This window comes from Macrobrachium nipponense, chromosome 19 (assembly GCF_015104395.2).
Source record: "Macrobrachium nipponense isolate FS-2020 chromosome 19, ASM1510439v2, whole genome shotgun sequence".
Taxonomy (NCBI): domain Eukaryota; kingdom Metazoa; phylum Arthropoda; class Malacostraca; order Decapoda; family Palaemonidae; genus Macrobrachium; species Macrobrachium nipponense.
In genome coordinates, this window is record NC_061088.1 from 65,707,409 (window position 1) to 65,722,922 (window position 15,514).

At 35.0% G+C, this 15,514-nt stretch overlaps 1 protein-coding gene across 4 annotated transcripts in view; it reads right to left on the minus strand.

Annotated features, from left to right (window-relative positions):
• The window catches only part of LOC135217734 (zinc finger protein 765-like), a 50,713-nt gene that overhangs the window by 22,193 nt on the left and 13,006 nt on the right, over positions 1 to 15,514 (minus strand). Inside the window, exon 3 of one of the 4 annotated variants that reach the window (XM_064253759.1) lies at positions 5,566 to 7,842. The exons of the other annotated variants lie outside the window; for them this stretch is intronic. Within the exon in view, the coding sequence (XP_064109829.1) occupies positions 6,380 to 7,842 (1,463 nt within the window). The 3' untranslated portion in view covers positions 5,566 to 6,379. Of the gene's footprint in view, positions 1 to 5,565; positions 7,843 to 15,514 lie in introns of those variants that run through there. 4 annotated transcript variants of the gene reach the window in all.

Here is a 15,514-nt window from a genome sequence, read left to right on the forward strand (position 1 = left end):
ATTGTTATAAGTGTGTGGAAAGTAAGATGGAAGAAAGAGAATATGAATGAAGGTACAGTAAAAGGAATGAAGAGGGGTTGCAGTTAGGGGACCAAAGGGATGCTGCAAAGACCCTAAAGTAATGCCTACTATTCATTGTATGAGGTGCACTGATGGCACTACCCTCCTTTAGGGGCCATTTAAGGCCACCTTTTCACTAAGGAAGAAGCATAAATACAGTTGAATGATTGTTGTTTTGGCAACCCAAGCACTGTACCATTCACCCAAGGCAAAACATGCATTACCATGCACCCAATATGGGCCAACCCAACGCCACATAACAGCCATCTTCATTCTTGGCATATCACAAAACCCTTTGTGAAAAGTCTTTCTATTACCAGGAAACATTTTTAACTCTTCCGATAGGCATCCTAACTGTAACTGTTCCCTGTTCATTTGAATTATGCAACTGGAAGTCTATTCTGAGGTATCACATGATGTCGAAAGAACCTCTAAAAATGGAATCCTTTGTCAAGCACGCTGTGGTATGTGGACAACTATGTGTAAATGGTATTTATAGTGATTTGGGAAAATTTTTTTACCTCCTCCATATGGAAACTCCTAGTAACTTTCACTAAGTAGTGTTATGCAAAATTTCTACTACAGAAGATCATTAATTGAACAAAATTGACATTGTATGCAAGATATTTCATTTTCCAAAATAAGAACTACTAAGTTTTAAGTGACTGAATCAGTCCAAAAATTACAGTACATACTAGTATATAATTTTTTAACCAAAACATGAAAAATTACTCATGTTTCACAGACCATTTTAAGGACATCTCATAATTACAAATACAATATCTAGAATGCATCAACAAAGATATTTAAGTGTGCCATAATTTGTAATGAGATATACAATAAATTAGTAGATATCAAAGCATATTTATTGTAATCCTATTCTAAACTTACTTTCAGTCATGTTTCATTAATGAATCAACATTAGAGTAATTCTTAAGGTATCATTTTACTGTTATGCATTAATGTTTGTATAACACAAGATACTCTCTGCTGCAGTTGTGTTTTACATAATTACTAATCAAGGCAATGGTGTACTTAATTGTCTCTTAGAATATTCATAAGTTGATTTGCTTACACAGCTGAGGCTTTCCCATTCTTTACATACATACACTAAGCACAATTTAGGATATTAACACCAAAACCCTTTATAATGAATAATTTCTTAAACAGCATTTTTGGGGGGATCACCACATACGTATAGGTAACACACCAGAAAAATGTTAATACAGTGCCATAAAGGTTTAATCTTTCCTGTTATAGCATGTTCCATGATTTGTTTTATAAAACTGATTTTTTTAAATTGAAAATCAATAACTGTATGTAAGTACAGTACTTTACCAATTCACAAAATCTATTTACCCTTTGTACAAGGTTTTGTTTCTTACACAAGATGAAATATAAGGGTATCTAGCACAATGAAGCCTAAAGGGACCAGCAAATTTACCTAAGAAGCTTCTGTTTCTACAAGTGTGTATGTTCCTTCTTGCTTTAAATTTTAAACATTTTTTCTCTTTAACACAAGGAATTGTCAGGAAACTAGTGTGATTTCATTTTGCCTCTCACGCTCATAACTCAACATGAGGAGTTGTCCCGTATATAAACATAACAATTGAAAGAACCCTTAGTAGATAACTACACATTCGAGCAAGCATGCCTATGAATGTGTGTTTGCTGTAACACTTCTTGAACAGCAAAATTGAAAAGGATTTGTTCCTTAAATTGAATTAGAAAAATTCTCAAATTTTGTGGCTTAAATTGGAGTGTTTCAAATCCAGTTTTTGCTGTACTTAACTAAGTAGCATACATTTTGTATGCAGTACGGTACTAACTCTTCTGTTAATGACAGATCTGTAAAGTGTACTTTTTTAAAGTGTACTATCTATGTACTATTCTAGCATAATTCTATCACATCCCTATAACCCTATCATTTAGTATTCATTCAAGGAATTTCTCGCTATCTACATCTAAATGGATTCTCCTTTTGTATAAATTTTTAGTAGTATTCACTTAAGTCTACCTCTAAACTTAATAAATGATGCTTGAATTTATTACCATTCTCAAGAATACCAAGGATTCAGTGAAAAAAATATGAGCTCAATATATAAAGCAATTGGGCATATTCTGTCACATAGTGACTAAAGTTATGTGGCAGCATATGAGAAACTAAATTATGACTACTTTATCAAAGAGTGTTTCAGATACAATCACTTATGAGAAGTCAGTATTTGGCATACTTTTGCAAACTATCAAAGATGACAACTCCAGTGAGGGAGAGTGAGAGAATTCATTTATATATATTAATCACAGTTATATATGAACTAATTCCAGGATTAATTATTTTATATAAATGCAAATGGCATCATTGGGAAAATTTCATAAAGGAATCAGAAACTTCTTTTAACTTTTCCTTTATTATTAATCTCAGGTTTTTTTTATATTCATAACAGGCCTGGCACAAAATTTGGATGTTATTTTTAACTTTTATAAATAAAAGAATAGTGTAACATCTAATATCCTCTTCATTTAGTATGCAATGAAACATAGAAATTCAAATATTAGAATATAAAGTAAATATAAGTACAGTAAGTCTTGTACAGATCTACAGATCAATACAGCATATCTTTTTAAACTAAGTAAATTCTTAGTTCTAGGATATTTGTGGTGAACAAAGATTATGAAAAGCTTATTGGTCACTTTAAAATCTATCATTGTAAATAAAGTATCATGGTTTCTGAACTATTAAAATTTTCAAATAAATATGTAAGAAATAGGCTTTAAAGATGGACTTGAAAGGACATTTTGCAATTACACAAGCTTCATACTGGCTTCACAATTTGACTGGATGTGCAACATGAGTTAAGTACTGAAATTAAATCTGAGAAATCAAAAAAAGTTTGTCTAGTCAAATTTTGAGGGTATGTACTAATCCCCTTAAAAGTGAGAGAGAGAGAGAGAGAGAGAGAGAGAGAGAGAGAGAGAGAGAGAGAGAGAGAGAGAGAGAGAGAGAGAGAGAGAGAGTATTGTTCTGTATTTAGTTCATTGAAGTTATTAACCCTTCAGCTTTTGTGGGACATCCCATCATTCATCTGCAGCAAATCACAACCACTTACGTTCATATTGTACAGTTATGCAGTATTTTTCTTTTATTGCTGGTTGTAAATGTATTTTTTTATTATATTATTATTTTACTGTAGTACATAGGTTCAAAACTGGAAAACAACAAAAACAGTGTCAAATGAAGTAACCAAAAATATTCAATGGAGATGCCACTTGCAGTCATCAGTCTGAAGGGTTGATATTTGCATACCAGCCAATGATGTCAGCAGTCTTGGAAGGATCAGTATATCATATGTCAGTTTATTATGCAGAAAAATATAAATGAAATACAAATTCACATTTTATATTAATACAGTACTAATATATAGAATATATACATGTGTATTTGCCACAAAATTAATTATATTTGCAACAAAATTAATCTGATATAAAACCCATGAAAAACTTTCTATCATTTTCAAACTAATGGAATTCATCTCTCACCTCAGCTTTGGTTACAAAGTTTGTGAGCCTTATATAAATATATAGGAAATGGAAAGAGAAATGAGAAAAGAACAAAGATCATTAGGTCTAGATTTTCATCCATCTCCATTTCTTTTCCTGGGCTTTTACCTTACCTTCCAATCTATTGTTTTTCTAACTAACTGTTCCTCATCCCTTCTCTTTGTAAGTCCATACTACATCAATCTTCATCTAAAATCTATGCTTACGGGAGATGACCACCACATCTTGCAACCACTTTCTCATTTATGATACCATCTTCCCTCCTTGCTCTCACCTAGAAGCTCAACATTATATAGTCACCACTTCTAAAATTCTCTTCTCAGTTACTGTTATTCTGGATCTTTATCATGAGCGAAATATGTACATTTGAAAAGGAGAGAGAGAGAGAGAGAGAGAGAGAGAGAGAGAGAGAGAGAGAGAGAGAGAGAGAGAGAGAGAGAGGAGAGAGAGAGAGAGAGGAGAGAGACGAAGAGGAGAGAGAGAGAGAGAGAGAGAATTCTAATTTTCTATGCTTCTGAGAGACCCACTTTTAATAGTCCATATCATCTCATACTTTCTGTATATGGACTATAATAAACAAATTGACTACAAATCTACAAAATGACACGAACTGAGCCCAGAAAAGGGATTTTGACGAAGGAAAAATCTATTTCTGGGCGAGGGTTCGTGTCGCCCAGTGAAATCCCCCCGTGTCCTGCCCTGCAGCCCAAGATTGGCATCTAACTTCACGGATGACCACCAGAGGCACGGCACCAGTGGTGCGGGGCGTAGTTCTAGTAGTTGCCGTCCTTGCCTATGGATCGGCTCTCTCAGGAAGGGGATTTTGGTGTAGGAGAGTTCTAAATGGCAAGAGGTTCGTGGTAGTGGTCTCACTCGCCCCAGATACCATACCGACACCCTCTTTTTATTTAGGGTGAGCGAGTCGGTTATTCTGACATCTTCCTGATTTTGTTTTTCTCTGGTATATGTTAGCTTCATTTACCTTAGAAATAATGAACTTAAGGATTATTTCACTGGGCGACACGAACCCTCGCCCAGAAATAGATTTTTCCTTCGTCAAAATCCCTTTATTGTTTTCCCCTCACGATTTTTTGTTATTTAACTCCTTTACCTAACTGTTTTTATCTTAGTCTTAATGCACACCCTAACTATGAAATTATCTCAAGCAATTTTTGGCTTTATTGGTAGCTAAATTCTTACCCTATCAAAGATCTTTTCATTGCATTTTTCTGCAGTTGTATGTATGCATAAACCAAATGCACAAGTTGTAAGCAGGACTGAGGACATATGATTGCCATACTTTTGTTTTTTTAATAGAATTTTACATTTCTTCAGCTATCACACTTCATATATTCCTTGGTGATTCCTGTGAAGGAGGGACAGGTTACAAACTCATCAGTGGTAATGGAAACTCAGTTTTGGCCTACTGTTCATGAGTTTAGCAATACATAGTACTACTGTACACGGTATTTACTTCTATTGTTTGGCATATACAATATTTACTTTTTTGTAATGGTTTGGTTTTATTTGAAGCTGTTGTTTCTTGTAGTATATTAAAAAAAATTGAAAACTCAAAATGATATGAAGTTACCTATAGCAGATCCTTTATATTCAGAAGCAAAACTATTTAAAAAAGTTTTTTTTTTTAACTGAGAAATTAAAAAAATTTCTTTTCCAATGATATATACTTTAGTGCTAATTATGTCTGTTATTGCATAAGTATAAAGACATAAGGAAAAGAGCAAAATTTCTAACTATTTAATGTTGGTTGGAATTAAAACATTGAATATCCTCCAGATGTAATTGGTATGCAAAGAATTTTGACTTGAGCTGGTTCAACTACATACTTAATATCAATTGACCTAACTGGAATCTTAATGGATGAAATTCACAAAATATCATTTGATTTCATCAAAATCTCAAGGGGTTAATAATAATGCTATATTTCTTTCCAGATGATCAATCAGATACAAAGTAAAATCCTGCAGCATAAGTTGGTAAATTTGAATGGTTTACAAGGTATAAGAGAATTATGCATAATACCTACAACACCTGTTTGACAGTTTTATATCTTTGGTAAAAACTTATAAATGTCAAACCTATCCATTACATAGTGCATTATGAATCAGCTGTCTAGTATACGTAATGGCTATGAGAGAGTAATAAATCTGATGTTTCTTTATAACAAAAATACAATGGATGTTTGACAACGAAGTTGTCCAAATGAATTTAGGTTTAATTCATGTAAAAAGGTTATGGGAAAAATACACCTACATGATTATATAAATATTGTATGCGAAGGACCAGAATCAACATTCACACATTGTACACATTAAGTGAAAATAAAATACTGTATCTGAATATGCATGAATTGGTTATACAAATGATATACTATTTGGAAGATAGCAATAAAAAATTTTCTATGGTGTGAAAGCAATATTCTACATACTTTAATACCAAAAGACTGAAACAATGTTTTAATTTAGTTATGGTTTGTGATTACAGGGTTACCTAACAATTGGCACTAGAATGTATCTAACATACATTAACTTCCTGGTCACATTTTCTCAAATCAAAATAATCTCCAACAAAAATCACCTATTTTCATTCAGCAATCTTTAATGAATGCTAGTAGAGGAATTACATAAAAGTAGCAAAGCTTGTCATCCAGTACTTCACAACAAATATTGATATATAGTCTATTTTCACAAAACTTCAAGAAATTTTACACATACAGTATATCATATACAGACAGGTACTAAAGCATATGTTTATCTGAAAATGCAATATGTATAATGCCACCAATTTCAACTACATTAGCATTACGAGGTGGTAGAGCAGTAGATGGAAGCGAATTGGATATGGGAGAGGGAGGATTTACGGCAAAATCTAAGGTAGAATGAGGAACTGTAACATTACTTTCCCCAATTACATAGATATTTTCTTGCAAACATTCCTGGGTTTCCTCCTGGTCATTCATCGGCTCATCATGAACAGCGCTCACATGAGCCTGTAATTCATCTGAACTTGTAAAAACAATCTGACATGAAAAACAAGGATAGCTTATCTGAGCATGAGAACCATAGTTAAATTGCTGAATGTCTGTACCTTGGTCTGAGTGAGAAAGCCTAATATGGTCAATCAATTCACTTTCAGAAGTCAAACAGGAGTGACATGTCTTACACTGGAAATTAGCAGGATTCTTGTGACTCTCACTGTAGTGTTCAAAATTATACTGTCTGTTCAAAGTCTCATTCCAAGTACTATGAGTGTACCACTTGTTTACACTATTGTGGACCCTGCTTTTATGCATATGCAATAACTGGATGTTGTTGGTAGTATAATGACACTCTGGACATTTAAGAATGTGTGCAGGGGCACCTGGATTATTGTGAAACTTCATAGTATGTTGATTAAGCTGTAAGTGATGAAGAAACCTTCTATTACAAAAATTACATTTTATATCATTTGTTTCATGAAAACTTTTCATATGAAATTCATAAGAATCCTTATCAGGAAATGTTCTACTGCACATCCTACATATAGATTTGTGTTCACTTTTATGAGCACAAAAAAGACCACTGCAACTGAAAATCATACCACAGATTTGACAGGGTCCTTTAAACAGACTCAGGTGGTATTCTACATTTTTTGCTTTGCTGTAAATCCTCTGGCAATAGGGACAACGATGACAAAATTTTTTTGCTAATTCATGGTCACCATGCATTTCAACAATATGTTCTCTAAGGACATAGTTTCTGGCAAATTGTTTCCCACATACATCACACAAATACATATTTTTGTCATTATTACCAAAGAGTTCATCTGAAGCACTGAGATCTGTTTCATAGTCTTCCAAACTTTCATCATCAGTTATAATGCATCCCTCCTTAATTGTATCATCATTATATTCAGTAAGACTATCAGAATAATTTGCTTCTCTTTGGATGGCAATTGTGGAGTTATTTGTAACCATACATTCCAAATGAGAGGAATTGGGAGTTTTATTACTAGCAATTCTATTATTTCCTTCTTGAAGCAAACTCATTCTAATGGGGGAAACGCTGCATTTCTTTCTCTTTCGTGTCTGTCGCTTCTGCCTTATTCTCATATAAATATCTCTTCTCTTTTTAGACATTTCCTGCCAAAATTTTTCATCTTCTGAGTATGAAAATTCTTTGTCAGAGTCCGTAAGTTGAACATTCCACTTTGAGTTTGGCTCTGATAAAAGAAAGGAAGAATTTAACCCAAAATAAACCAATAAGATCTACAAATACTGCTTTCTGGATTTAGGGACTAGTATTTTTATTAACAATTTTGGAACAAACCTCATTAGTATTTAAAATGTTCTCATCTCCTGAAAAGAATAAAATTAAAAAATTTACATAGCCCATCAATGAGTTGGCCCCCCAAAAAAATGCTTATTGAAGAAGTTACATAATTTTCATAAAATTAGTACTACAAAATTGCTATCTTTTTCCTTCTATAGACCATCATAATCTTATGAATTACTATAGACTTTTGAGACTTGGGGAAAAAAATATAATATATATATATATTATATATATAATATATATATACTATATATATTTATACGTATATATATAAAACCTCTACCACCTTGCTGGAAGTTGCCATCAAAAGGCTTCCAAAATATTCCAAAACAATTGTTGCTGTTGTGGCCAAAAGTCTTGCCGGAGCCCTATGGCAAGCATGCTGTGACATTTAAGAATGGCGCATAAAAGCGAATGGAAACACTGGAGGGCTCCAACTAGTCACCTCCCAATGTAATTTCATTATTACATAATAACCCCTCCTGTAAGGACCTGTTTGAGGAGTCTGTTGTGGTTAAAAACTGGCTGTTAACAAAGGGATAGTAGTCCTGGGTTAGTTATAATACCCTTCCAAAAATATGACAAATTTTCTAAGACCTGCCTTTTACCCGTTTTTGCTATTTTGCTTGTCTGTGTGTGTGCTTGTATTGTTATGGCTTCCTCTTCTTTGTCTTGGCCTCACCAACGTATGTGCCCGGGAACTTGAGGTTTCCCACATTCTCGTTTCCTGGCTTCTACAGCTACAGACCCACATTCCACATGCAGTAGAGTCGTGCTAATGTTTGGTCGTGTGTGGCCTAAATTGCAGTGGAAATAATTTTACAGTAAGAGGGAGCATTGTAGAGTTTCAACTCTTCCTTCGTGGGAAGGGTTTTCATCGCCTCGCCCTGATGCTTCATCTTCTTTTGCAGTCACACCCCAAGATACTACAGTTTATGTGCCTGTTTCTCCTTCCTTTTCTTCCATCGATTTGTCTTTGGAAGTATCGGGTGGCCCTCAGGCTAATTGAATGTGTAATGTTACCTCCTCTTCCTCAGGGGCTAATTTGCTTCCCTGATCTATCTGGGTTCAGCAGGGTCATTTCAGTGGCAATGCCCACTTCATATTCCATAAAAAGAATGTCTCCCCCATGTAAAAATTTCTCTACGTACTTCCTCCACTGGTTAACCTGGGAGGTAGTGGGGACTGATGTTACTGGGTTTTGCCCAAACATAAATCACCTGGGAGGTACTGAGGACTGATGTTACTGGGTTTTGACCCAAACATAGATCTTGATCTAAGAAAAAGGGTTACACATCTGCTGCCAGAGTTTTGCCGGAAAGATTTAATTTCCCCTTTCCTAACCCCTACTGAACCCTAGAAATCACTGTGACAGATCAAAATGAGCAGTTTCATCCTCGAAACTTGCTGCCAGTAACATACAAGTTTCATACTTATCTGTCGACCAAGCAAATTTTCATTGTTGTTTACAAGACTATACTCTCACAGCAGGAGGTATGGGCCATACCCACTGGCAAAAAGCAAACCGAGGAATTTGATACAGAACTCTTGAACTGAGGGTTCTGCATTATGGCAGCCCTGTAGTGATATAAAGAAAGTTGCTATTAGAAGCTAGTCACTATTAAATTATTAAGGAGGAATAACTCTGTAGTTCTTCGTAGTTTCCATATTTCTAATAAATTCTATTAGAAATCTATGTGAACTTAAGCCCTTTGAGGTTTAAGTTTGTTTTAACAGCCATATATGGCTATATTAGTCCTTCTGCAATGGGTATGTAAAATCTGAATTTGAATTGTCATACATTCAGACTAATCTTCTATGTATATACTAATTTGTTTGGTTAGCACAAGCCATTGTTTTCTATAGCTTTGGGTTAGTGCTTCTAGAATAATATACATTAATCTAAGAATAGAGGTTTCCCTAGAGGGTTCCTTTTCAACCTATTCCAAGTCTCTGCCTATTATAAGCTTATTAAAATTTTTAAGGATATAAACCATGCTGTTGTTTAGGCTACTGGTAGGATATTCCCTTAGAAAGGAGGTTCCTACTTAATCTGGTTAGGATACAGCCTGTTCTGGGTTTTTATGACCTTTAATAATAGGCGACATAAGAACTCCACTATTCAGTAGCCTTACCAATGGGCTACTGTACAGTATCAGCCCCTAGTCGTAAAAACTTAGTTAACCCTTAAACACCGAGCCGATATTTCCAAAAGTGTCTCCCATATGTCGGCGGCGTTCCGAAGCGGAAAAAAAGTTTTTTTTTTTAAATTACACCACGCTTAGTTTTCAAGATTAACAGTTCATTTTTTTTTTTTGTCATTGCCTGAAGTTTAGTATGCAACCATCAAAAATGAAAAAAATATCATTATCATATATAAATATTGGAATATATGACAGCACAAAAAAAAATTTCATTTATAATTGTATACAAATCGCGCTGTGAGCAAAACGGTTAAAGCTAATGAGTTAATTATTTTTTCGTTGTATTGTACACTAAATTGCAATGATTTTGGTATAAAACAAATAGTTAAATGATGAAAGCAACAAAGAGAAAATATTATCACAATATGACGCATGAATTCGTAACGTGCGGACATAAAAAATAGTTGTTTTAAAAAATTCACCTTGAATCAAAATATTGTGCTAGAGACTTTCCGTTTGTTGCAAAATGAAGGTAATTGATTGAATATTACTAGACTTTAAGTGTTGTAGCTTACAATTGCAGTTTTCGACCATTTCGGTTGAGTTAAAGTTGACCGAAGGTCTAAATTTTTCTATTTATAGCGATTTATATGAAAATATTTCAAAACTGATAAAAGCTACAACCATGAGTTATTTTTTGTTGTATTCTACATGAAATTGCACATATTTTCATGTATAAAACTTTATGTAACGGCTAATATAAAACGGTGCAAACATTAAGACAATTGGACGAAAGAATTTCTGATTTTTTCAGCAGTTACCGCGTGGACGTAAGGAAAGTTTTTTTCAAAAATTCACTATAAATCGAAATATTGTGCTAGAGACTTCCAATTTGTTGCAAAATGAAGGCAAATGATTGAATATTACTAGAATGTAAGAGTTTTAGCTTACAATTGCGTTTTCAACCATTTTGGTCGAGTCAAAGTTGACCAAAGGTTGATATTTTGCCACTTATCATTATTTATTAGAAAATATTTCAAAACTGATAAAAGCTACAACCATGGGTTGTTTTTAGTTGTACTCTACATAAAATTGCGCACATTTTCATATACAAAACTTTATGTAAAGGCTAATATAAAACGGTGCAAACATTACGACAATCGGACGAAAGAATTTCAGATTTTTTCGGCAGTTACGCGGGACGCAAGGAAAAAGTTTTCTTTTAAAAAACTCACCATAAATCTAAAATATTATGCTAGAGACTTCCAATTTGTTGCAAAATGAAGGTAAATGATTGAATATTACTAAAATATAAAAGTTTTAGCTTACAATTGCATTTTTCGACCAGTTTGGTGGAGTCAAAATTGACTGAAGGTTGAAATTTTGGCACTTATGAAAATATTTCAAAACTGATAAAAGCTACAACCATGGGTTGTTTTTAGTTGTATTCTACATGAAATTGTGCACATTTTCATATGTAAACTTTATGTAACGGCTAAAATAAAACGGTGCAACGTAAGGAAAAAGTTTTTTCAAAAATTCATCATAAATCAAAATATTGTGCTAGAGTTCCAATTTGTTGCAAAATAAAGGTAAGTGATTGAATATTACTAGAATGTAAGTGTTTTAGCTTACAATTGCGTTTTATTTTACCATTTCGGTCGAATCAAAGTTAACCGAAGGTTGAAATCTTGGCACTTATCGTTATTTATACGAAAATATTTCAAAACTGATAAAAGCTACAACCATGGGTTGTTTTTGTTGTATTCTGCACGAAATTGTGCATAGTATTTCCATATATAAAACTTTATGTAATGGCTAATATAAAACGGTGCAAACATTTCGATAATCGGACGAAAGAATTTCTGATTTTTTTGGCAGTTACCACGCAGACATAAGGAAAAAGGTTTTTTTTCAAAAATTCACCATAAATCAAAATATTGTGCTGGAGACTTTCAATTTGTTGCAAAATGAAGGTAAATGATTGAATATTACTAGAATATAAGAGTTTTAGCTTACAATTGCGTTTTTCTACCATTTTGGTTGAGTCAAAGTTGACCGAAGGTTGAAATTTTGGCACTTATCGTTATTTATATAAAAATATTTCAAAAATTATAAAAGCTACAACCAAGGGTTGCTTTTTGTTGTATTCTACATGAAATTGCGCACATTTTCATATATAAAACTCTATGTAACAGAGCTGATATAAAATGTGCAAAAATTACGTCAAAGAGCATGTTCGCCCGGGTAACGCTTGTAAACAAAACAACAGCTTGATCCGTGAACTCCCAGCATCCCTCAAGGTGCGTGACTGAAAAGTTTTTGCCAAGTAGGCCTATAACTATTTTTTCACGAATTTTAAAAAAAACTTTTTTGCGTCGACGTATCATATCATACGTCAATTAAGCAACCAACAGACAATTTTCGTTGACGTTTAATAGGTCCAATAGGCGTTCAAGGGTTAATTAAGCCTAGGATACTGTTTATACCTAATCCTAGGCTATTTGGGCTAAAATGTACCACTTAGTACACCAAAAATTGGATGTTGCCTAAATTGTTCTCTCTTAGCCTAGTACTATATTAAAAGCTCTAAGTGACCAACCAAGCTAGGTAATAAATGATGAAAGAATTTAATAAAAGAAAACAGTTTTTCCATACACTTGCATACAGACACGCACACTCTCACTCTGTTTAACAATCACAGACTTGTGATACATGATAAAAAGCCTTTAATAATGGGAACAAAGTACTTACCATAAACTTGAAAACATGCACTCTAACTGACAATCCTAAATTGGTGATGAGTGAGAGGATTTCAATAATGTTTCTCATAACTTGAACACTGCCTGAGAGAGAGAGAGAGAGAGAGAGAGAGAGAGAGAGAGAGAGGAGAGATGAGAGAGGAGAGAGCGAGAGAAGAGAGGGGAGAGAGAGTCTCGAGAGAGAGAGAGAGAGAGAGAGAGAGAAGAGAGAATACAAGGCACATTTGAAAAAACCTTTAAGTTATGTTTTGGAAATTTCTTTCTTAAATTGTTACTGTACTCTTACTTTGGCAATATTTGCAGTTTGTTGTAAGATTACTGATTTTTTCATATTTAAAAAATAAAAGTTCCTGGTTACAGTTCTCCACCAACTAAAAGGTGCTCAGCCAGATGTCAGCCAGGTTTCCCCAGGCCTCCAACACAAACCTCATACTGTAGCGTGACCAACTGCAATACAGAACCAGTTATTTTTCATTGCCCGGGATATGTGTGTGTGTGTGTGTGTGTGTGTGTGTGTGTGTGTGTGTGTGTGTGTGCAAACTATGGACATCTGAGAAGAATGCAAAGGCCCTAACCAATATATACTAAAAACCAGTTAGTATATAATTTTAGGTGCAGAAATTGCAAATTCTTCAAGATTCAGTAATTTGCATTTTTCAGGATAAACAAAGTGGTTGTTTACACAAGTATATTTTTGGCTCCAGCTTGAACAATCACTGAATCTTAGTAACAAGACCATTAATTGGTTGTAAGCAGGTGAGGGGGCACTAGCCCGTCCAAACTCACCACTTTTCCCTCAGGCATCACACACTGTGGGGATGGCTTAGGGGAGATTCTGGTAGAAGACTCTAGGTTGTTTATCTAAAAAGTAAAATGGTACATGTGCTATTTGTTCCTATGAGATTAAAAACCATCACCATCCATACAAGAGATTTAAACCTTGGGTGGGATGATTGTCTCGTGGAACTGACTGTCAGTGTTCCTAAAACCACCTTGAGGAGTAATTTTCCTACTAATAAAGAACAGAAGAACGATTTCTGTTACCTTTTAATCTGATGCAGAGGCTGGCAAGGTCCTGTTAAAAAAGTTAAGTATATCATAGTTTTACTAGACCACTACTTTATCTTAGTTTTACTAGACCACTGAGCTGGTTAAGAGCTCCCCTAGGATTAGCTCAAAGGATTAGATATTTCTATGTGGCTAGGAATCAATTGGTTACTTAGCAACGGGCCCTACAGCTTACTGTGGGATCCAAACCACACTGAGAGATGAATTTCTATCACCAGAAGTAAATTCCTCTGATTCCTTGTTGGCAAAGCAGGGAATCGAACCCGGACCTTGAGATCGGTAATCAAGCACGTAACCGATTCGTCCAACGAGGAACTTAACAAGGTCCTGTAATTGTAAAAGGATTCTGTAAATTGACTCAAGAACCAGGATGACCATGTCCTTGTCTTGTTCATGAAGCCCTAGTCAACAGGCAGCAATACTTATGAAACTAAGACCCAGCTAACATGAACAATTACCTGTCTCAAAGGAAGAAACATGAAGAGTGAAGTGCCAGTCACTCATTCTGTTATCCTTTGTACCCTATGCAGGATACTTTTCTGTCCATATGGAACCTGGATAGCAACATAATGTATTAAGAAACCACCTGTGGTCCTAACATAACATTTCAAAGAACTTGTGGGTGACATTTATTAGGTAGCTGGTGAAAGTGGTCGGTCAATGCCAAACTCCAGTTTGCCCTGAATGACCATGAAGGGGTACAGCCCCTGACTTCATGAGTTCCCACCTAGACTGTAGGTTTGTTCCCCTTGTCTGATAATTTCTACACCTACTTAATTCTCTCATGAAGCCAAAAACAATGAGCATTCTTGGCCACTTAATTCTAGTGCCCACTGGCACTAACAACCAAGTGCTTCTCATTAAGGGTACTGTGGTAAAAATAAACCTGTTTCATATTAGTGGTCTCTATAGCTTTTGTTTACTTTCGTGGTTCCTTGCTGACGTGTCTCGCATTACAGCTGTAGACTCGCCAGATTATGGTACATTGCTTGTTTCTTTGTATATGTTACTTATGATGTCCCTTTGTATGTTATATGTTTTGTGTATATTCTAGGTTATACAGCGAGTCCTCGGGTTACGCCGGTTTCGACTTACGCTGTTTCGTGGTTTTGAACGCGCCCCAATAAAAATATAAAAAATAATATCATGCGTCGTTCCGTCTTATGCGGTTTAGTGTCGTAAGCGACGTAAACAAACGCGAACTAGTTTCGGGCGCACAGCGGAAGAATACGCTTTGTTGGGGAGAGGACGGCATCGCTTCCCTACACTCATTCCTCGTCCACACGCCATTTTGGTTGTTTACGCTGCCTCTCTCTCCCTCGTGTTGTATCGTTTTTGTAACTTTTTGCCCTTGGTTATGGCTCCCAAGCGCAAGGCGGACTCTTCTGATGGTAGTGCATCGAAGAAAAGAAAGGCCATCACCATGGAAGTTAAAATGGACATTATAAAGCGATCTGAGAAGGGCCAGTCGCTTGGCCTTAGTCGTTCGACTGTTGCTACCATTATCAAAGATAAAGAGCGCATCGTTGAACATGTGAAAGGATCTGCTCCTATGAAAGCAACAGTGATAACCAAGCAGCGTAGT